The following is a 25,299-nucleotide window of genomic DNA, read 5'->3' as shown; positions in this document are numbered from 1 at the left end:
GTCTTTTCATGTAGTTTTTAAATAACTGTTTTATACTTGCAAGGTTGACTTGAACAGATGACCTTATATTACCAAACTTTTATAGTCTATTCTATTTTGTATGGTAGTTGTTTTTGGTAACTTTTTACATACAAGGTGAACTTTTGTGCTTTCCATACTGTAAAAAAACTTGGCAAAAGTTTTAGGAAATCAATTTAAAAGTTTAAGATATCATTTTCATAAGATCAAGATATTATTTTCATATGATCAAGTTTTACTTTGGAGACACTTCCTTACATTAGAGTTACTGCTTAAACAAAGAATTTATAAAAGGTGCATTAGGATACCAAAAGAATAAACACCCAACTCAGACCATCAGATTGAATTCAGGAGTGTAAATAATCCTGTCTCTCCTCAAAACATCTGATAACATGTTTCAACAAAGTAGAATATATCTACACTCAAAATAATTTCAATATAGGAAAAGTGTTCAAATAAAAATAGAAAAAAGAATATAAATTAAGTACAATAAATTGCTAATTTTTGGAGAGCCTTGCTATAAGGTCAGGAATCCTAGCTATTTCGAAATCTAAGACATCAGGATTGAAAAATGAATGTTCATCTGGGATCATGAGAATCTTCAAGGAAAGAAGGGATAGCAATGAGACTGTATCAAAAATCAAAGTTCTTATTAAAAAATAAAACAAAGGGAATAAACAGCTCAGTGTTTAAGGGGAGACAGCCAGGACAACTGCATTCAACAGAATATGTAAACTGCCTTAAAATGCAGAGGAAGGATTTAAATATTTCAAAAAATCAATGGAAATAATGGGACAAACAGATTCAATGTTTATAAAAATGTCATTTCGTTAACTTGTGGGTAATTGTATTTACAGATAACTATACATTCTATATTCCTTACTAATAATTGTTCAATTTATAAAGATATAATTCATAAAAATATAGTGACAATTTATTTTTTAAAACATTTCTTTTTTCCATTGAATACATTAAATTTTTCCATCCAAAAAAGAATATTTATAGAAAATTTTATTCAAAATTTATTTTAATGATTTCTAACAAACCTGGCATCAAAATTATTTTAGAGCAATCAGTAAAATATGAGTGCCTTACATTTTTAGGATATAATTATATGAATGCATAAAGAAAAACCTTTTACAAATTAAAATAAGTCAGTTTTGTAACAATAAAATTGTTCCAGTAAAATGTAAGCTAAATATGGAAATCATAGATGTCAATGGTATGGAAATAAATACTCTCAAAAAGCATAGTCAGCTGCATTCCAGAGACAATAGCAGGTACACAAACAAAAAAACTTCCCTCATAATAAAAAGAAGAAAAAATTTCTGTTCCATCATTATGATTTTAAATCTTTGTAATTACAGTGACAATAAGCAAGGGGAAATGTCTGAGAACAACTACTCAGTGACAACAGAATTTATCCTGGTGGGATTCTCAGATCACCCTATCCTGAAGATCCTTCTATTCATGGTATTTTCTGTCATCTATCTGGTCACCATTGTGGGGAATCTTGGGCTGGTACTCTTGATCTACATGGAACACCGTCTTCACACACCCATGTACATCTTTCTGGGCAACTTGGCTCTCATGGATTTCTGCTGCTCCTGTGCCATCACTCCCAAGATGCTGCAGAACTTCTTTTCTGTGGACAGAAAGATGTCTCTCTATGAATGTATGGTACAGTTTTCTTTTCTCTGTCTTGCTGAGACCACAGACAGCTTCCTTCTGGCAGTAATGGCCTATGACCGCTATGTAGCAATATGTAACCCATTGCAGTACCACACCATGATGTCCATGAAGCTCTGCCTTCAGATGACCATAGGAGCCTACATAGCAGGAATCCTGCATCCTATGATTGAAGTGGGACTTTTATTAAGGCTAACTTTCTGTAGATCACATATGATCAAGCACTTTTTTTGTGATATTCTTCCATTATATAGAATATCCTGTACTGATCCACATATCAATGAGTTAATATTATTTATTTTGGCAGGGTCAATTTTAATCTTTACTATGACCATAGTTCTTGCATCTTATTTTTATATACTTTTCACTGTATTCAAAATGAGATCTAATGAGAGTAGAGGGAAAGCCTTATCAACTTGTGCATCCCACTTTCTGTCTGTATCAATATTCTATGGTTCCCTTCTCTTCCTGTATGCTCAACCACATTCAGTTACTGAAGGAGATAAAGATATACCTGTCGCTATTTTCTATACCATAGTAATTCCCTTATTAAATCCTTTCATTTACAGTCTGAGAAATAAGGAAGTCATAAATGTGGTGAAAAAGACCATGGAAAAGAGATGATTTTGCAACATTAGAAAAGAAAAGTACCAGATCCATTGTACAACTGATTTAAAGTTGAACATGACATTTTCTAAACATACATATGAGAACATGTTAAATGAGAAAAAATAATTTTATTAAGTCATGAAAGTCTAAGAATATTCTATAAAATTATAAAATATTAAAGAAATTCTGCTAAAATATGCTTGAAGTTCTCAGGAATGAATTAAAGATGGCTGAACTATTGGAATGTCTCTAATCTCAATTGCCAATACATCTATTGAATTTTAGAAATAGAAATTAGTATCCCCAAAGTCGGCATCCAGTTAATATTATTAGAAACTTTCCCAATTTCAGGTATTAAAATTTCAAGCAATTTGTAATCTTTTATTTATGATCTTATCATAAACAATTTCATCATTGGAGCCTAATCTTTTTGGTAAATGATATTCAACTTAATACTTCTTCTTTTATTTGGTTACATTTTAATAGGAACTCATTCAAAATATTTATTCTCTAACTAGAATATTCTCATATGGAGTATTATTCATTTTTACTCTCAAATTTTCTGAACCTGTTTATATGTGTAAGTCTTAAAAATCTGTGCTTCAAAACAATGGTATTTCAATGAGACGTTATGTGTTTTAATTTTTCCTTCCTTTGATTATTTGTCCATCATATATGGCACTGAGGCTCCCAAGTGTATCTATCTATTAAACCATACATTTTATCCTCTATGATATTGTCATTGTTAGTTGTAGGAACCACAATATGTAACAATTCAAATAAAACTTATTAGTTTGTTCACTATTTTTTAAGTGATGAGAAGTCATTCAAGCCTGACAGAGCAGAAAACTATTGAAACTTCTAAATATTTAAAAAGAAATAGCTATTGAGTAAAAAAAAAGGAATTGCAAAAAATGTTGTATTTATTGTGCTAAGCTTGTAATATTTATTTCCTAGTGACTAATCAGACATTCTTCTATGTTTTTCTGGGATATAAAGATTTAACCTGAAATACTCAGTATTTTTCTCAGTCTCACTCTGATGAGTTTTCTCTAGCTGTTTCAATCTAGGAAATTGTATAATACCTTTAAATTCTTAAACCATATACAAAGAACTAGAGGCAACTTATGAATGTTGAGAACAGAAGAAATAGTCTTCTTCACAGAAGATACCAATTGGTTTTTCAGTACTAAATGGTCAGCAATGAAATAAACATACAAGTAACTCACAATAAATAGGCTAAGAATGTTATATTACATATTAAAATATATTCCCTCACTATACTTGTGTTTGCTTAAGTTAACTGTAAATGTCACCTCATATATTGCTTCCTTTGGTAATAATGAGAAGTTTGTGTTTGCACTACCCGTGAGTTCAAACTTCTGAAATCTCACTCATATTTTAGGCATTTGCTTCCAACCCTGGAGACTTTTCTTGCTGAGCATGATAAGTCAACAATGAGTTTGCATGTATCAATAATTACAAAGAGTGATTTATTTGATCAATGCTGAGGACATAAATTAAATGGATAGAAAATTTAAATATTTAGTAGGCAGTTTAACCACATAATCCTTTAAGAAAACAAAAGTAATGTGTTCTTCCACAGTGCCTATGAAAGCCCATGGACTTTGATAAGATCCACAGTATTGGGCAAAATACCCTCTAACAGAGCGCGCCTCAGACCCAATCTGAAAGCAGTTAGCTGCCCTAAAGACAGTCTTGCCATTACTATAACAGTGAATAAATATTGTTAGTCGAGTTGGTATTATAGCATTTAAGGTCCATAACTCAGACAGACTATTTTTGATAATTTTTAGCCACCAGATGCCTGTATAGCAAATTCTAGCGCTATGAAAATAAGACATGTAGGCATAATACATGTAGTAGCGTTTGTTGATGTTCTGAAGCCAGGTATCTGTATCTCTGCAGTTCTGGAGAACAACCAAGGGTAATATTGATAAGCTATACAGCTCGGTGGAGCCTCTGTGGCTAACTTAAGAGGACACTTCCACAGTAAACAGCTATCCTAGTCAACTATACTAAAGTTCATTGAATTTCAGGCAGAGAACTGATTAAATTAGGTGAAATAATGAGTTGCAAAGATTTAACATGATTCTGCATATCTCTACTGTTTTCAAAACACGAATGACTTAATACTCTTCTTAAATTAGGTAATTTTTAAATTTTTTTAAATTAATTTATTTATTTATTAAAAATTTCTACCTCTTCCCCACCTCCCTTTTCCCTTCCCTTTCCCACCTCCCCCTCCCTCTCTAGTCCTAAGAGCAGTCAGGTTTCCATGCCTCATGGGAAGTCCAAGGTCTTTCCCCCTCCATACAGGTCTATAAAGGTGAGCATCTAAATAAACCAGGCTCCCACAAAGTCAGTCCGTGCAGTAGAATCGAAACCCATTGCCATTGTCCTTGGCTTCTCAGTCAGCCTTCATGGCCAGCCACATTCAAAGTGTCCAGTTTGATCACATCCTCCATCACTCCCAGGCCAGCTGGCCTAAGTGAGCTCCCATTAGATCCATCCCAGTGTCTCAGTGGGTGAACGCACCCCTTGTAGTTCTGACTTCCTTGCTCATGTTTTCCCTCCTTCTGCTCCTCATTTGGACTCTGGGAGCTAAGTCCATTCCTCCAATGTGGGTCTCTGTCTCTATCTCCATCCATCGCCAAATGAAGGTTCTATGGTGATATGCAAGATATTCATCAATGTGACTATGGGACAAGGCCAGTTCAGGCACCCTCTCCTCTGCTGCCCAAAGAACAATCTGGAGACCTCTCCTTGGACCTGGGAACCCTTCTAGAGTCAAGTCTCTTGCAAACTCTAAAATGGATCCCTTAATTAAGATATTTACTTCCCTGCTCCCATATCCACCCTTCCTCCATCCCATTCCCCCAAGCTATCACCAATCCTCCCCTTCTCTCTTCTCTCTACCCATCTCCCCTTACATCCACCCCACACCGTGCACCCAAGTTTTACCTGGCAATCTTGTCTTCTTCCAAAATCCAGGAGGATAACTATATGATTTTCCCTAGGCTCACCTTCTGATTTAACTTCTCTAGGATCATGAATTATAGGCTCAAAGTCCTTTAATTATGGCTATAATCCAATTATGAGTGAGTACATACCATATTCCTCTTTTTGTGTCTGGGTTACCTCACTCAGTAAAGTGTTTTCTAGTTCCATCCATTTGCATGCAAAATTCAAGATGTCATTGCTTTTTTACCGCTGAATAAAACTCTAATGTGTACATGTTCTACACCTTCTTTAACCATTCTTTTATTGAGGAATACCTAGGTTGTTTCCAGGTTCTGGCTATTACAAATAGTGCTGCTATGAACATAGTTGAACAAATGCTTTTGTAGTATGATTGGGCATCTCTTGGGTATATTTCCAAGAGTGGAATTGCTGGGTCCTGAAGTGGATTGACTCCCAGTTTTCTGAGAAACTGCCACACTGATTTCCACAGTGACTGCACAAGTTTGCATTCCCACCAACAATGAATTTGTGTTCCCCTTATTCCACATCCTCTCCAGCATAGGCTCTCATTGGTGTTTTTGATTTTAGCTATTCTGACAGGTGTAAGATGGTACCTCAAAGTTGTTTTGATTTGCATTTCCCTGATTGCTAACGAGGTTTGTAACATGAGGGGTATCTATCCCTTCCAGTACCCCTCAGCTGGCAAGCCCCAAAGAAAAATCACACAGAGGACTCCATAAGATATAAACTGATTGGCCCTTATCTTTGGCTACTTATTAGCTATTATAGCATATATTATCCTATTATCTTTATCTACATTAGCCATACGACTTGGTACCTTTTTCAGCTGTCAGCTCACATGTTGCTTCTTTGGTAGTCTGGGCAGGAATGGCAGAGGGATCTTCCTTCTTCCTAGCCTTCTCCTGTTCTCATTGTCCCACCTCTACTTCCTGTCTGGTTGACCCACCAATACTTCCTGCCTGGCCAATCATGGATTTATTTAAAATGATCAACAGAATACAGACAATTCTCCCAAACCATTTCCCCCTCTTTAAAAAAAAAATAAAACAAAGGAAAATATCCATAGTTTGTTTTGTTGAATGTGGGCCTAGTATTACAGGCTACATCCTGTGGATTGGGGGTGCTGATAATCTAATGGGGATCTAAAGAAAATTTAGAGTTATAATCAAGTCCTGACTGGAGTCTCGATCATCTCAGGTGGCAGTCTTGAATCTGTTCTGGGTATAGAACTCAGATGTCCGGGCCATCTGTTCCTACCAGAGATTTCTCATGTGATCTTCCTTGGTCAAACTAGATTTTTCTTAACTCAGAATGAATCCACAGCCTCTCATTTTCTGTGGAAGCAAAAGAAAATCTCTTCTCCAAAGTAGCATACCTTTTGACTTCAGTTTTGAAGTCACGGTATTTTCAAAATACCTATCTTGGGTTAGTTCAGCAGCATTTATAAACAAAAGTCTTTTTGCTCTGTCTTCAGCATACAAACAATTCAAAGAGAGCACTATAGCATACAGTATCAATATTCTCTGTATATTTTCCATCTTTATGTGGCTTTACTTTAACCTCTATTTATTTTATTTCTACTTTTACTTGTTGAGACAGGTTCTCTGTATATCTTTGTCCTGGAACAACTCAGTAGATCAGGCTGTCCTTGATCTCACAGAGATCCATTTGTCTCTGCCTCCTAGGCATTGGGTTTAAAGGTGTATACCAACACACCCAACTGCTCTCTTTTTTTCTTTTTAACTTTAAGAACTTTAACTTTTAGCCTGCATATATTTTTAACACAATGTAAACCATTTAGAGGTTTTCTTCATCTTTGATCCTCTCTTCATTGTATGTCTCTCTCTTTTTCTGATCACATGAGAATAACACCATGGCTTTTACAGCTGGATCCAGCCCATTTCTTAGTTTTCCAGCCTCATGGCAGAGGTACTGCTGGAGCCATTTTTATTTCCACAACTCTGTGGTGTTTCAAGGTCCCTGCCAACAAGCAAGCTGCAGCATTCTGCTCACAGACCACACTCAGTCGGACTGCCTGCCTGAAAGAGTCAGAGTTTGCAGTGGCAGAACGGCCGGCATTTTAAAACAGCACGTTTTTTTTCCTGCTACAGCTGAAAACAGAAAAACAAAGCATGCTTTCATCTTTTCTTCAACACCATTTAAGTTTCTCGTGGCAGGACCTCTTAAAAGAGCTGCAGGATTTTGCAGCTAAAGCTGAGTCAGGAAGACTCTCTTAGATGAGAGAGCTTGCTTGCCTCTAGCAAGCAGAGCAGACCTGAGAAATTGCTGCTACCAAGAAGCAATGCTTTACTCTATTCTTTTCCAAGCTTTCTCAGGCTTTCTGTGGATTCAGTTATTCACGTGGGTGTCATCTGTAAGAAGAGTGGCTGGCTTGTTGGAGTATCTAACCCACCCAGTACCACATAGCTGGCAAGCCCAAAAGAAAAATCACAAAGAGGACTCCATAAGATATAAATTGATTGGCCCTTAGCTCTGGCTACTTATTAGCTCTTATAACATTTATTGTCCCATTATCCTTATCTGCGTTAGCCATAAGGTTTCTTACCTTTTTTAGCTGTCAACTCACATGTTACTTCTTCGGTGATCTGGACAGGAATGGTGGAGGGAGCTTCCTCTTCCTAGCCTACTTCTGTTCTCATTGCTCCCCCTCTAATTCCTGTCTGGTTGATAGACCTATACTTCCTGTCTGACCAATCAGCGTTTTATTTAAAATGATCAAAAGAATACAGACAATTCTCCCACACATGAGGTTGAGCATGACCTTAAGTGTCTTTTGGCCATTCGAATTTCTTCTGTTGAGAATTCTCTGTTCAGTTCAGTACCTCATTTTTTAATTGGGTTAATTAGAGTTTTAGTGTCTAGTTTCTGGAGTTCTTTGTATATTTTGGAGATCAGACCTTTGTCTGATAAGGGGTTGGTGAAGATCTTCTCCAAGTCAGAAGGTAGCCTTTTTGTCTTAATGACAGTGTCCTTTGCTTTACAGAAGCTTCATAGTTTCATGAGGTTCCATTTATTCATTGTTTCTCTTATTGTCTGTGCTACTAGGGTTCTACCTAGGAAGTGGTCTCCTGTGCCCATGTCTTGTAGACTACTTCCCACTTTCTCTTCGATCAGGCTCAATGTGGTCAGATTAATATTGAGGTCTTTAATCCATTTGGACTTGAATTTTGTGCATTGTGCTAGATATGGATCTACTTTCATTCTTCTACAGGTGGACATCCAGTTGTGCCAGCAACATTTGTTAAAGATGCTCTTTCTTCTATTGTATACTTTTAGTTCCCTTGTCGAAAATCAGGTGTTCATAGGTTTTTGGGTTAATATCTGGGTCTTCTATTCTATTCCACAGGTCAACTTCTTTATTTTTATGCTAATACCAAGCTGTTTTCATTACTGTATCTCTGTAATAGAGTTTGAAGTCAGGGATGGCAATGCCTTTAGAAGTTTTTTTATTGTATAAGATTGTTTTAACTATCCTGGGATTTTTGTTTTTCCATATAAAGTTGATTATTGTTCTCTTGAGGTCCATAAAGAATTTTGTTTGGATTTTGATGGGTATTGCATTGAATCTATTGATTGCTTTTGGTAGAATTGCCATTTTTACTATCCAAGAGCAAGGGAGATCTTTCCATTTTCTGGTATCCTCAATTTCTTTCTTCAAAGACTTAAAGTTCTTGTCAAATAGGTCTTTCACTTCCTTGGTTAGAGTTACTTCAAGATATTTTATGTTATTTGTGGCTATCATGAAAGGTGATGCTTCTCTGATTTCCCTCAGTGCTTCTTTTCCCTTTGTGTATAGGAGGGCAACTCATTTTTTTTTTGAATTGATCTTGTATCCTGCCACATTATTAAAGGTGTTTATCAGCTGTAGGAGTTCTTTGGAAGAGTTTTTCAGATCGCTTGTGTGCACTATCATATCATCTTCAAATAACGAAAGTTTCACTTCTTCCTTTCCAATTCGAATCCCCTTGATCCGCTTATGTAGTCTTATTGCTATTGCTAGAACTTCAAGCACTATATTGAAGAGGTTTGGAGAGAGATGACAGTCTTGTCTTGTTCCTGATTTTAGTGGAATAACTTTGAATTTCTCTCCATTCAACTTGATGTTAGCTGTCAGCTTGCTGTAAATAGCTTTTATTATATTTAGGTGTGATCCTTGTATCCCCATTCTCTCAGCACCTATATAATAAAGGGGTGTTGAATTTTGTTAAATGCTTTTTCAGCCTCTAATGAAATGATCATATGGGTTTTTTCTTCAGTTTATTTATATGATGGATTATATTGATAGATTTTCTTATGTTGAACCAGTCCTGAATCTCTGGAATGAAGCCAACTTGATTATAATGGATAATTTTTCTAATGTGTTCCTGGATTTAGTTTGCCAGTATTTTATTGAGAATTTTTGCATCGATGTTAATGAGTGAGATTGGCCTGTAATTCTCTTTCTTGGTTGTGTCTTTGTGCGGTTTTGGTATCAGGGTGACTGTAGCTTCATAAAAAGAATTTGGCAATGACTCTTCTGTTTCTATATTGTGAAATACATTAAGGAGTATAGGTATTAGCTCTTCTTGGAAGTTCTGGTAGAATTCTGCATTGAAACCATCTGGTCCTGGGCTTTTTTTGGTAGGGAGGTTTGTGATAACAGCTTCTAATTCTTCGCGACTAACAGATCTATTTAGATTGTTCACCTGGTCTTGGTTCATGTTTGGAATATGGTACTTTAAAAAATGTCTATTTCTTTTACATTTTCCAATTTTGTGGCATACAGGCTCTTGTAGTAAGATCTAATGATTCTCTGAATTTTCTCTGTGTCTGTGTTTATGTCCCCCTTTTCATTTCTGATCTTATTAATTTGTGTGTTCTCTCTCACCCATTTGATTAGTTTAGATAGGGGTTTTTCAATCTTGTTGATTTTCTCCAAGAACCAATTTTTGTTTCTTTGATTCTTTGGATTTTTTTCTGTGTTTCTATTTTGCTGATTTCAGCCCTCAGTTTGATTATTTCCAGTCTTCTTCTCCTCATGGGTGAGTCTGCTTCTTTTCTTTCTAGAGCTTCAAGGTGTGCTGTTAAGTCCCCAATGTGTGCTTTCTCCATTTTCTTTAATTGGGCACTTAGTGCTATGAACTTTCCTCTTAACATTGCTTTCGTAGTGTCCCATTGGTTTGAGTATGTTGTGTCTTTATTTTTATTAAATTCAAGGAAGACTTTAATTTCTTTCTTTATCTCTTCCTTGACCCAGGGGTGATTCAGTAGTTAACTGTTCAGCTTCCATGAGTTTGTTTGCTTTCTGGGAGTAGCATTCTTGTTGAATTCTAACTTTAATCCATGGTGATCTGACAAGACACAGGTGGTTACTAATATTTTTTGTATCTGTGAAAGTTTGATTTGTTACCGAGTATGTGGTCAATTTTCGAGAAGGTTCCATGAGCTGCAGAGAAGAAGGTATATTCTTTCCTATTTGGGTGAAATGTTCTATAGATGTGTGTTAAGTCCATTTGATTCATTACCTCTAGCAATTCTCTTATTTCTCTGTTAGGTTTCTGTCTGATTGACCTGTCCATTGATGCGAAAGGTGTATTGAAGTCTCCTACTATCAGTGTGTGTGGTTTGATGACTGCCTTGAATTCTAAAAGTGTTTCTTTCACATAAGAGGGTGCTTTTATATTAGGGGCATAGATAATCAGGATTGAGACTTCCTCCTGATGAATTGTTCCTGTTATGATTATGAAATGTTCATCTCCATCTCTTCTGATTGATTTTGGTTTGAAGTCAATTTGTTAGAAATTGGAATGGCCACACCTGCTTGTTTCTTAGGTACATTTGCTTGATAAACCTTTTCCCAACCCTTTACTCTGAGTAGATGTCTGTCTTTGTGGTTGAGGTGTGTATCTTGTAAACAGCAGAATGTTGGATCCTGTTTTTGTATCCAATCTCTTAGTCTGGGTCTTTTTATAGGTGCATTGAGTCCATTGATATTAAGTGATATTAATGACCAGAGGATGTTGACTCCAGTTATTTTTTTTTTGTGTGTGTGCTTCCCTTCTTTGAGTTGCGCTTGTGAAGGGTCACTAGATGTATGAGTTATTGTAGGCAGTGTTGGATTTTTTGTGTTGTAATTTTCCTTTTATTACTTTCTGTAAGGCTGGATTTTTGGCTACGTATTGTTTAAATTTGTTTTTATCCTGGAATATTTTGTTTGCTCCATTGATAGTGAATGATTATTTGGCTGGATATAGTAGTCTGGGCTTGCATTCATGGTCTTATAGTTTCTGCAGTACCTCTATCCAAGACCTTCTGGCATTCATGGTTTCCGTTGAGAAGTCCGGTGTAAGTCTGTTAGGTTTACCTTTATAAGTTATTTGACCTTTTTCCTTTGCAGCTCTAATTATTCTCTCTTTAATCTGTATGTTTTGTGTTTTGATTATTATATGGCCAGGAGAGGGTTTTTTTTTTTTTTTGATCAAGTCTATTCGGTGTTCTGTATGCTTTGAACCTTCATAGGAATATCGTTCTTTAGGTTGGGAAAGTTTTCTTCTATAATTTTGTTGAATATATTTTCTGGGCCATTAATCCACAATTCTTCTCCTTCTTCTACCCCTATTATTCTTAGGTTTAGACTTTTTATTGTATCCCAGATTTCTTGAATGTTTTGTGATGAGAATTTTTTGGATTTGCTGTTATCTTTGATCAGAGCATTTATTTTCTCTATGGTGTCTTCAGAATCTGAGATTCGTTCTTCAATCTCTTGTATTCTACTGGTTATGCTTGATTCTGTAGTCTCTGTTCGTTTACCTAGATTTTCCATATCCAGTCAGTCCTCAGTTTGTGTTTTCTTCATTGCCTCCATATCTGTTTTCAATTCTTGAAGTGTTTCCGTTACCTGTTTGATTGTTTTTTCTTTGTTTCCCAGGGTGTCATTTGCAGATCTATTCATTTCTTCAAACTTTTTGTTATACTTTTCTTCCATTTCATTAAGGGATTTTTCATATTCTGTTTAAAGAACTCTATTGCTTTCATAATGACACTGTTTTCCACTTCTTTCAGAATAGAATGTTCAAGTCCTTCTGTTTTAAGATCGCTGGAATCTGATGTTTTCATGTTGTTTTTCAGATTGTTGGAGGAATTCTTGCCTTGGCGACTGCCCATCTCTTCCTTCAAATGCTCTCCAATGGAACTTCTGGTACAGGGTAAGGTTCCCTTGTTGGTCAGGGACCTTGCTCTCTGATGGATCTTCTGCAACAGGATCAGTGTCCCTTGCTGGCCAGGAATCTCGTTGATAAAAGGCTTACCTTGCTGCAGGAAGGCTATTGAAACAAAGGAACTCCCTCCTGCCCAGTTGCACTTACCACCTCATCCCAGCACCCAAACAGGCAGAGCTGGAGGATTTTATGACCCGCCAAGGAAGGGAGGAAGAAGGTAAATGTTTCCTGGGTGAAATCTGGGATGGAATAGGAGAAGAGAGGGCATAGCAGGGTTGAGCAGCCCATGCAGAATGACTAGCGAGTTAAGGGGTTGGCGAATGTCTGTGCTCTGTTGCCGAGCTTCTGCTGCAGATCTGGAGCACACTTACCCTTCTGATGGAACTTCTGCAACAGGATCAGTGTCCCTTGCTGGCCAGGAATCTCGCTGACAAAAGGCCTACCTAGCTGCAGGCAGGCTATTGAAACACAGGAACTCCTTCCTGCTGGTTGCACTTACCACCCTGTCCCAAGGCCCAAACAGGCTGAGCTGGGGTATTTTATGGCCCTGAGGAAGGGAGAAAGAAGGGAATGGTTTCCTGGGTGAAAGCTGGGATGGAATAGGACTAATTTTTTAATTTTAATTTTTATTTTTTATTTATTAAAAATTTCCATATCCTCCCCTCCTCCCATTTCCCTCCCTCTCCCCCCATTCCCCCTACCCTTCTCTTTCCAGTCCTAAGAGCAGTCAGGGTGCCATGCCTTGTGGTACATCCAAGTTCCTCTCCCCTCCATCCAGGTCTATAAAGGTGAGCATCCAAACAGACTAGGCTTACAGAAAGCCAGTCCATGCAGTAGAATCAAAATCCAGTGCCATTATCCTTGGCTTCTCAGTCTGACCTCTTTGTCAGTCACATTCAGGGAGTCCGGTTTGATCACATGATAGTTCAGTCCCAGTCCAGCTGGCCTTGGTGAGCTCCCATTAGATCAGTACCACCATCTCAGTGGGTGAGTGCACCCCTCATGGTTCTGACTTCCTTGTTCATGTTCTCTCTCCTTCTGCTCTTCATTTGGGCCTTGGGAGCTCAGTCCAGTGCTCCAATGTGAGTCTCTATCACTATCTCCATCTATCATCAGATGAAGGTTCTATGGTGATATGCAAGATAACTTTGCTATGGAACAATGATCTTACCTCAGTAAAGATTTATTAGTTGTATTGCTTTAAGAAAATGCTGATTGGCCAGTATTGAGGCAGGAAGTATGTGCAGGGCTACGAACCAGGAAGTGGAGGCTGAATGATAAGAACAGCAAAATTATGGGAAGAGGAAAGGCTGAGTCTATTGTCATGACTGAGGAAACAAGATGAGAATGCCCCTCTGATAAAAGGTATCAAGCCATATAGCTAATATAGACAAAAATTATGGGCTAATTTAAGATGTAAGAATTAGCTAATAAGAGGCCTGAGCTAATAGGCCAACCAGTTTATAATTAATGTAGGCCTCTGTTTCTTTGGGAATGAACGGTTGTGAGACCAGGTAGGGCAGAAACCTTTGGCAACATAATTTTATATAATATAAATAATATATGCTAATATAATATATAATACATGTAATAATACATGATATGTATATGATTTACATATTAATATACAATAGAGATAGTACATACATACATAATTTATATAATAGTTCATGGCGTTTATGTAATATTACAAATACATGCTATATTTAATTTTCCTATCTTGTAAAATATTTTGTAGTCTGACTTTCTGACGTTTCTTCAAAATTTGATAAAGTTAATTTTTCTATAATTCTAAAAATGTTATTTTCCATTTGTATAACTTGTGACTCATAAGATCTATTCATTTCTTAAAGGAAATGCTGTTACTTTCATCTTTCTTAAAACACTGTTCATTGGATATTTACATTATAACATGAAGCATTTTGTTTTCTGGCTAACGAAAATGTAGTCTAGAAGGTGATATCTTGAATTTGTATGAAATTGCTGGTTCCCAGTTATTTTCATCTGCGGTAGTAATATCCATTTAGAAACATTGTCTGAAGTAAATATCAATTTTACAAGTCAAAAATGGTCGTTATTCTCCAATTACTTGATTTCATTATAAAAAGAAACTTTACCTCAAACCCTATTGAATAATGATGCTTAAAAGCTCAGCCTTACTAGCTCAGAATTGAGAATAATAAATGATTATTTATTTCAGGGTACACTAACAAATCACAATCGTATGCTGAAATGGAGAATAACCGAATTGCACAGCTGGGCAAAAGGCCAGACAGACACACTTTACATTGTCATAAACAGTATGAGGCCACACCAAAGTGGATGGCTAACGTAAAGTCTACTGGCTATAGAATTTCCTACAGAACCTCTCCCTTTTGTTTAATTAAGGGAGTTATAAGCCTAATACAAAATTATATACAATAAGTACAAATATATTCAATAATTATCCTATCCTAATGAGTTTAATTCTTGTATGATAAATAACTTGGCCAAGACATGAGAGGAAAGTAACTACAACTATCTAGTCTTCAATCCCATCCAAGATCCATGAAGGGAAATAATATTACTTGAGTAAGCAGAAAGTGCAATCAAGCAACTTCCAAAATGTACAACAAATGACAGAGACAACTGGCTACCTCGGCAATCACCCAAAGTCTCATTTGCAATGTGGAAGCAACCAACTTTGGCTAAGGCCTAGAGTAACTGACAGACCATTTTCAGAGGAGGGAAATTTTTCTAAACCATCTTACCCTGTCTAGGCAAGATTTGACAGTCTTTTTCTTTTTCTTTTATACTACTTATCCACTTATGGATGCTATGTACCTTGTCAGTGGTTGATGCATGGGCAGTTCCATGCCCAAAGTACAATTTTACCAAGAAGAAAACAAGCTCCAAGTGCAGTGTCTTTGGTACTCAACTTTATATCAGGAATAGATCAGTGCTGCCAGGAGCAATTGTGTCTTACTTCAACAGAACCCTATGTTATTTAAATGCCATATTCTAGAGCTCTTTGAAGTGTTTGAAGATTATCTATGTAGAACAATCTTGATGAATATAAAGAACCTGACCAGTCTACCAATAAGTTTGACAAATATAAATGACTAATCTTAATACCTATATAACTTAAAGACTAAGACTTCATATTACAATGTTATACAGTATAAAACTGTACAACAAATGAGGACAATTACTTAACAATATAAGCAATTTATAAATATCTTTATTAGAGGTAGAAATGTACAATGCAATATGATAAAAATATCCTAAAATTGTTATCAATATACAAAAATGTTTTAAGCAGAGGTACAAGCATGCATGCATACAATATGACAAAATTATTTTGCCGAGGTATACAAAGATGGTTACCAAAAATAGAAACGTATTCAATATAGTTTCAGTTTGTGGCAATATATAAGAATCCATACCAATTTAAATTAACTATAAATAATAGCTCAAAAGTATTTACTCTATTACTCACTATTATTATTAGTGTTAGTAAGCTCACACTAATCTTTTAACCCATCAAATTTCTCTTTTTTTCAAAGAGATCACTGAGCCTACCAAATATCCCCCCCTCACAGCCAACCCTATATTAATTATAATCTACTACTAAATGATGTCCCTAACCCTGAGGATAAACTTTGTTGGGAAGGGGAACATCATCTTCTAGAATTATTTCCAGCTGTTTTGGGGGCAATGCTCTTTCTATGATATACTGTGAAAGTAAAATGATGGTTAAGTTCCAAAATTAATGCGTGGTATAATTGCAAATAGTCTCTGAGTATTAGGTAGGATTTTTCTAGGTTCTTATTTGGAGTTCTGGCAAGAACATTGTAAAAAAAAAGAGCACCATTTCAGCTAACAAAGTTGGAATCATCTAGAACAGCTGGTACCCAAGACAGGTCTTATAGTAGTGCTATCAGCATCAAGACATCATATCAACCAGATGGAGTTGTTGTTGTGGGGCCCCAACTTTTTCCACAAACTTCAAAGATTACTGCAGGAAAATTCATTGTTCATTGTGAAAAATTTAACATTATTATATAGACATTTACAGACATGGATATTTAATGAAAGGCATGATAAAGACAAAAATAAGTATGATGAAAAGTAAACATTTTTCTAAATACTTTTTTTCTTTCTTTCCCATATCAGATGGCTCTTGACATGAGATAGAAACTTCTGAATATTTCTTTTAACAAACATGCTTGGATGTAGAGAAGGACAGAGTCACTGTCCAACTCCAAAACCAGCTCTCTATATTCATAAATATATGATCAAATGTATGTGTATCAGTTACCTGACCTCATAAATTGTATTTCTTTGTCTCAATGATCCTTAGTGGATAATTATTTTTCTACCTGTCAGTATTAATACATCCAAAGTCTCTTGAATTTTTTTAAAGGAATATTTTCCTACAAAGATAAGAACAGAACCCTGCCCCAAAGCTTATGTGGTTTCCTGATCACCTGTATGGTTGTCACCGTTGTGGATTAGCTGCCATTTCTCTTTTCCAAGAGGTTTCTCTTTTTCAAACCAAATCTTTATTAATTTTGATGGTATCCATAGTTTTCTTTTCCTTTGGAAACAAGAGTAAAACACCGATTCCAAAATAGCATATCTCCTGACTTCCACTGTGAGGTTAAAAACATCCTTGAAATAAATCAGCCAATTTAATTCAGAAGATTTTCTGTTATCCAGTGTCTCTCTGCTGATGTTGCTTTCTCATTAGTGGTAATAAAATTCAAGGTTAATAGAGCATTATGTAATCTATTTCTGGGATATGTTCCATCCCTTTCTGTTTGTTTAACATATTCTTTACAGCTCAATTTGATCTTTCTGTAACTGCCAGACTTATAGGATTGTTTGGTATACCTGTAATATGCATGATTAGCAAAAAAACTGTTTCATTTTCTTAAAGACATATGCTGGACCATTATCTGTCTTTATTTGTGAAGGTATACTCATGATGGCCATAATTTCTAATAAATGTATGATTACTAAATCAACCTTTTCTGAGCTTGAAGCAATTGCCCACTCAAAACCTGAATAAATGTCAATGGCGTAGTGTACATATTTTAATTTTCACAATTCTGAAAATTGGAACACATCCATCTGCTAGATTTCCTTCCTTTTGTCACCTTTGGGTTAGTATCTGCAGGTATCGTTGTTTGGTTATAGAAAGAACAAGTAGGACATCTCTTTATAATATCTTTACCTTGTTGCCATGTAACAGAAAACACTTTCTTTATACCTTTGCTATTGACATGATGTTTTTTAATGAAATTCTGAGGCCTACAACATGCTTCCAATCAATAATTGACCAATTTCAGCATTACCTTGTTCTAGAAGACCTGGCAGACATTTATGTGATAGGATGTGTGTCATGTCTATAGGAAAAAGCCTATTCCTGATTATGTCTTGCACCTGGATAAATAATGTAGTCAATTCTGTGTCACCTGGTATAAATTCAGCGGTTTCAATATGCTAGGCAATTCTTCTGCTTATTGTGAATCTGTAACTATATTAAGAAGTTCTTTAAAATAACAACATTAGAATAACATATAATTCTGCCTTCTGGACAGAATTATAAAGGTTTGTGTCAACTTACTTAATTCTTCTAATTTGTAACCTGCCTTCACTAATTTATTTCTAACAGTGTATTGGAGCATCTTGTACAACTTGGAAAAGAATCCAAAAAGTTCTCTTTTTAAGGCTAAGTCTATCACTTTTAACATAATTTTTATTAATTTCTCAGAAAAAATAAGCACAAGCTATTTGCCAAGATTCATTATCTTCCCATAACATTTTTTTTTTATTTTATAAATATAGAAAGACACTACTGCTCGGTCTATGCCTGTTTGAACACAAAGTTTCAATTTACCCTTTATAATTAATTAAGAGACCTTTTCCACATAAGTTTTTAATATTTTACTTGGTTTATGTAGTAAAATGATCCATTATAAGATAATATCATCCCCTTGCATTAAAATTCCTGCATGAAAAATTCTAGAAATATGACTATAATTAATTAATATCTGGATAAACCCTATCTACATTTGCCTCCTGCAATTTCTCCTCAACAATTGTCAATTCCTTTTCTGTTTCAGATTTTAATTCTCTAGGACTATTCAAGTCTTTATCACCACCTAAGGTTTTGTTAAAATGAAATAATAGAAAACGTGTTAACCCAACAGGTGCTTGTAGACTGGAGATGTCTCCTAACAATCTTTGAAAGTCATTAAGAGTCTGCAACTGGTCTCTCTTAATTGGTGCCTTTTGTGTTCTAATTTTCTGAAAACCTATTTTATAGTCTAGGTAATTGACAGAATCTCCTCTCTGTATTTTTTCATGAGCAATTTTTAACCCGCATTTGGCAAAATTTTCCTTTCTTCTTAAAATATTCTTTCTAAAGTATCTATGTTTGAATCAGATAGCAAAGTATCATCTATGTAATAGGTAAATGATAGACTTAGGAAATTGCTTAAATATTATTTCCAATGACTGACTTACAAAGTATTGGCTCAGAGTGGGGCTATTGAGCAAATTTTCTTGATCCTTTCTTGTAAAAGTATAGTAAAAAAAACAATCTATCAAATCAATAACTACAACAGGCCATCCTTTTGGTAATATAAAAGGCAGAGAAATTTCAGAATGTTGAGGACCCATAGGCTGAATTACCTTATTGATAGCTCTTAGATTTGTCACCATTCTGTAAAAGGAGAGAGCAGGCTGATTTCTGCTGCCCAGCTTGTGGCTAGCTTTACCCAAAATATTACATGGAAACTGTATTCATTTAAACACTGCTTGGCCCATTAGTTCTAGCCTCTTATTTGCTAACTCTCACATCTTGACTAACCCATTTCTAATAATCTGTATGTCACCACAAGGTTGTGGCTTACTGGCATGAGTCTAGCCAGCATCCACCTCAGGAAGGGGAATCACGGCATCTGACTCATTGCCTTCTTCCCAGCATTCTGTTCTGTCTACTCTGCTCACCTAATTTTCTGCCTTATTAAAAGGTCAAGGCAGTCTCTTTATTAACCAATAAAAGTGACACATGGATAGATGACCCTCCTACATCACCATTCTTTATTTATCAAATTTATTTTTAACAATAAATACAGGAGAATTCCAAGGGCTGGTTGATTCTTCAATATGGTGCACATCTCATTGCTGTTGTACCCAGTTCTAAAGCCCGCTGCTTTCCTTCCGCTAGTGGCCACTGCTCAACCCATATCAATTTCTCAGTTAATCATTTTAAAGGTAGGGCTGTTGGTAACTCTAAAAGTTTTCTTGTTGCTGTATGTTCTTGTACAGAATGAATGACTAGTGAGCTTTGTGGACAGTACCTTATAATATCCTTCCCAGAATTATAAGTTCCTGGGACTGCAGGCATGTTAATTTGGGTATTCCGTTGCTGCAGCAGGTCATGACCCCATAAATTTATTACAATATTTGCCACAGATGGCCTCATCTTCACTCTTTAATCTTCTGGCCCTATGCTGTCAAGCCATCTTGTGCTGTCTTTAAATGGAGATATGGTTCCGATGCCTAGTAATTGAACATCTGCCTCTTGAGGGGGCCAATTTGAATGCCAAAATTCTGGATTAATGATACTCAAATCTGCACATGTGTCTATCAAACCAAAAATTACAATGCCATTTATATGCACCCTTAGCTTTGGTCTTTGGTCATTTATAGAAGTCAGCCAGAATATATGTTTTCTATTTACTATTAGAATTTTTTATTTGTCCTCCATATTTATGCCAATATCTCAAACAGTATGCTCTTTTTCAGAAGGCCTTGTAATTTTTAATTTTCCTGGTGAAACAAATTCTTTACAGTGACTGTGGCTGTCTGGGCCACTTTTGGCTTGAGGGCCTGTGAGAGGCCCCTCAAGGAGTTTCACGGTTGTATCAGGTTGTCTTGTCTGTCTTTGTTGATCTGTATTCATTGGTGCAATGTTGGTCGTTGCCATACCTTCTACATATTCCTGAAGTTTGAGTCATCCTATTTTTGACATTTCCAGAGAAGATATTATTCCTAGGAATTACTTGTCTACAATCCCTTCTCAGATGTCCTATTTTACCACAATTAAAACATTTGACATTTTGATGTCTCTTCATTCCTTTGGAAATTGTTTCTCCTACTCAAGATTTAGTATTATATTCAAATGTCTCAATGTTCATTGTATGCAGGTTCCATTCATCCATGTGTGCTGATCTAATGTTTAAAGGCCCAAGTATCTTTTTGCATTCTATGCTGTCATTTTTAAAAGCCAGAGATTCAATAACTGTCCATCTAGCATCTGGATCTGTACTCCTATTTGTTCAGCCTTAATTAATCTTTGTAAAAAGTCAGTAAAGTATTCTTTCTGTCCCTGTTTAACCCTGGCATTTGATTCGGTTTGTTTTCATAGATCTTGCATTCTGTCTCAAGCATTTAGTGCTACTTTGTAGCATAGGGACAAGATTTCTTCATCATAAAGAACTTGAACCTGTGGGTCAGCATAAGTTCCCTTACCAAAAATTTGATCTTGGGAAGTCTCAAGTCCTTTTACTTTTCCCTGTTGTTCTAGAACTTTAGCCTCCTCCTAGAAATAGCATCTAAACATCAAATTAGGCCCATCTTCCTAAACTGTTGAGACTAAATTCTTGATGCTAGAAGCCCATGTTTTTGTCCTCTCCCTAACAAATGCGGATTACAAGCCACAAGTTACAACAGCTTGCTTAATTTCTCTTAGATCATTCATTCCTATCTCTTCCTTTTTGGATCCCTTTGGACCTTTAGAACTTGATGCTTTGTCATAGTAGATTACAGGATAAGAAGTTAAAGCCCTGAGTAAGTCATGTCTGGCAGCTACTGGCAATGCTGAATCCTGTCCTTGTGCCTTCTTTCCCTGTTCATCAGCTTCTATAAATTCCTTAATCATTTCAAATCTTTTTACTATTGTCTTTTGTAAAGCCTGAATTTCCTTGCCTGTATATATTTCTAGTGATTTCCATTGAGGCACCTAGCCTCTGGTCTTCATTCTGCACATGTGTTTCTAAGGTCTCAGGTTTCTCCTTTAAAAATAACACCTAATCCTTGGATATTACTTGAACTGTGTGCAGATTTTCATCCTGGAGAAATACTCTATCTGCTAATCTATCTTAACTTTTTAAGAAATTTAGATTGCAAAATAAACAGAATAAATGCTTTCAGGTAATTTCTCTGCACCCTTAGATATAGATTTAATTTGCCTGTGGAATTAATGTTACCATTCTTAATAGTATTATTTTTTCAAGTAACTTTTGATATTCAATGGTATTAATCCTGTCAAATAGTTGTTCAGTATTAGTCTGTAAAGACTTTATCATTCCTAAAAGTGCCACATTTTTTCTTAAGAATATATTATACAGAAAAACACTGAGTCCCAATATCCCATGAATAGAAGTATCACCTAGCCATATAAACCTTGTGGAATGCAATCCATAGTATTAGCATAAAAATTACTAAAAGTTTCAATATTAATATAGTCTGCCATATTATTTATTAATTATTATCATGAGAGCCAGTAAATTGTTTTAGATGCAATAATCTTTATTGTCCAGCACTTGTCATGGATACAGAGTGGTGACTAGCAGCAATGCAACCATTGGTGACAGGAACAGTCCTGAGCCACTTTAGTTTCCAGCCCTTGTACTGGTTAAATAATGAGAAATATGCTTTGCTTAACAAATTAAAAGCAATTAAATCAAATCCAGGAGCAAGAAAACTAAAACTCATGGGCAGGGAGCAGAAACCAGAAGCTGTGCATTTCTTCATGTGGCAAAAAACCACACCAGGGAACTGTAGCAATTGTGTGTGCACTTAGGAAACTTTCAAGTTGTTGCACACAGTAAGCTCCACTGTGGCAGGGGTTCTACAATATAACCACTTAGATTAAAACAAGCCAACAACAGTTGGACTGGTACTGAACGAGGACGCGATCCAACCAGATTCTCTGAATGTGGCCGGATTCTCTGAATGTGGCTGGCCTGGATTCTTTCTGAAAAGCCATTGACAATGACTCTGGGACTTGTTTCCTCTGCATATACTGGATTTTGCGGATCCAGTCTGTCTGGACACTCACCTTCTTGGACCTGGAGGGAGGGGGGAGGAACTTGAACTTCCCACAGGGCAGGAAACCCTGACTGCTCTTAGGGATGGAGAGGGAGGAGGAGAGGGAGTGGGGGGAGTGGGAGGGTGGTGGGAGGAGGGGCAGAAATGGAAACTTTTATAATTTAATAAAATTACTTTCAAAAAAAACCCAAACAAGCCAAGCAGGCAGGGTTGGGAGACTTTCTGAGCTGCTTTCTGAGCTGTGGACTGGTTAGGCCTATAGGCCGTCCACCTGGTAGGTGTGGAGTCTGAATTCATGTGCCAGATGAAAAAGGATGCTTAAAATAAATCCCACACTATCTCAGAATTGAAAATAATATGTGGTTATTTACTTAGGGATAGGTAGACTCACAAATCACAATCCTCTCCTGGAACAGAGAACAGCAACTGAGTCTTGCAACTGGAAAAGAGGCTGGATGTAGACTTTACTTCAGTATAAACAGTATAAGAGGCCACTCACCAGTCGACAGGTAACTTAAAGGCTACTGGCTATAGGATTTCCTACATCAACCTATGTTTTAAAATAAGTTTTTAAAATTAAATTCTCACAGGGTATTATTATATATTGTACTCATTCTCCATGCTATTGTCATATTATTAATCACACTAATAGACATGATGTAAAGAAACTGTGTTGTATCATGAAGTCTGTACTCAGAAATTTCCATAGCCTGTATAATGTATAATGTCCTTCCCCATAATCTCCTCTTTAAAACCACTTTAAGTCAACATGTCATTTTAAGTTATCTTAATAACTAGTTATAAGGCATCTGTTACCAAGTTAGTTAAGTTTCTGTCACTCAGAAAAGTACCCTAAAACTAACAGTTCACAAAGGGGCTTAAGAGATTGCTCAGTGTTTAAGAACTCCTATGGCTTTCCACAAGGCCCGTGTTAAGTTCTCAGCACCCATATCAGAAGGCTGACAATTGTCTCTAATTCTAGTTATAGGGTTTCTCAAACCTTCTATCCTCCACTGGGACATGCACTCATAGGCACATACCCACACACAGAAACCCATGTCCACAGAACTAAAATAAATTTTAAAAATAAAAAGCTCATCAAAGAAAAACAAAGTTATGCTGTTTCCAATACATAGATATCTAACCAATTTTTCTTTAGTGTAGTAATGATACAATGCATCATGTATATATTATATAGTTTAAGGAAGATTCTTACATGATGGCCAGAGAGCATAGAGAGAAGAGATGACAACAGGAGTCTCAATATCCCTTTCAGGCCAATTTGCAATGACATCACTTCCTCAAACTTGGCCTCCTAAAGTTTCAGCAGTGTCAATACATCACCACATTTAAAAGCCAAGTCTTCAGAAGGTGGACTTTGAGGGTCAGTAAACATTCACACCACAAAAATATTTTGGGGGTCTTGAAAATTTTTATAAGAACTGGACATACATTTATCAAGTATATATTTTTTTCTGATTATTACATTAAGTTTTAGGAATTTGAACACCATGGAAAAACTTATCATTTTAATCACTATATATCAACTACAAATACTATGGCTTATAACTTTTAATAGTGACAGAAATCATCTGGCTTATAACTTGTAATAGTGACAGAAATCACCTGGCTACAATAATGTTCACATTTCTTTTCTACATTGTATTGTACTCATTTCTCCTTTCTCTTCTATACTTATGAGTGAAATTATATACCCAAACCACAGTTAAAGAATGGCTATTGTAATCCGCACCAGATTCCAAGTTACAGAATTTGTTTTGCTATGTTCCTGTATTCATTACCATTATTCCACCAGTTCTCAGGAAGTGTCACTAATGTCAGTAAATTTTACTCCTAAACACCTCACATGGCCCTCTTCCTTTTCTTGTGAAATCTTTAAACTTTCCTATACTCTTTGGATAGAATAGAAAATCAATTTCAAATGTGTACTTTGTTTATTTTCTTCTCAAACATTCCATTTTTGGAGATGTATCTACATTGTTATCAGAGGTTCACATTTAAAGTTATGAAAGACCCTCAGGATTACAGCATGGGACACAGCAGTCCTACTGATACCTCCTTATCTGTGCTGAGCTGCTTCCTCCATGGTTATATCATCCCCTACAAAAAAAAAATTATTCTCTCCTCCTGTTTCTGAGGATTCTTTCTTTGTGTTGATTACATACTGTATTTTTTCAAGTATTTGTTGTGTTCCTATGTTTTTCAATTTCAGCTTTAGAAGGTTATCTAGTATCAAGAATATTGTTTCCTTCAGAAAGAATTGATGATTCTAAGATTAGAACATTTTCTGATTTGTTGTTTTGTTTAACTTATTTTAAGTGATCCAAATGTTCTTGAGTCCATTGACTTTTTCCTTATATGAATGCATACAAATTAATGATAGTTAAGTTATAGAGTTTACGTGTAGCTAGGTTTTGCAGAGTATTCTAATCAATTCAAGCACAATACCATAAATTTCCATTGCATATCTTTCGAGATTGTGTGTATGTGTGTATGAGGGGTCGGGAGCAGGTGGAATGATATTTTACATTTAACAATTATATATTAATTTGCACAAAGCTTGTGGGAGTAACTCACTAATGTCTGATTTGTCTTAAGATCCATTCCACAATTTGTAATTCATACTCAAAAG

At 35.9% G+C, this 25,299-nt stretch overlaps 1 protein-coding gene across 1 annotated transcript; it reads left to right on the top strand.

Annotated features, from left to right (window-relative positions):
• Window positions 1-1,404: 1,404 nt before the first annotated feature.
• On the top strand, window positions 1,405-2,331 carry LOC125392935 (olfactory receptor 5K3-like). Its single transcript, XM_048422917.3, has one exon. The coding sequence runs from the start codon at window positions 1,405-1,407 to the stop codon at window positions 2,329-2,331; it is 927 nt and encodes a 308-aa protein (XP_048278874.2).
• Window positions 2,332-25,299: the final 22,968 nt, after the last annotated feature.

This window comes from Myodes glareolus, chromosome 2, assembly GCF_982192425.1.
Source record: "Myodes glareolus chromosome 2, mMyoGla1.1, whole genome shotgun sequence".
In the NCBI taxonomy this organism is placed as follows: domain Eukaryota; kingdom Metazoa; phylum Chordata; class Mammalia; order Rodentia; family Cricetidae; genus Myodes; species Myodes glareolus.
This window is presented reverse-complemented; position numbering and strand designations above follow the sequence as displayed.

Excerpts from the sequence above, each read along its gene's own strand:
- LOC125392935 (XM_048422917.3), top strand. The coding sequence starts at position 1,405 with ATGTCTGAGAACAACTACTCAGTGACAACAGAATTTATCCTGGTGGGA.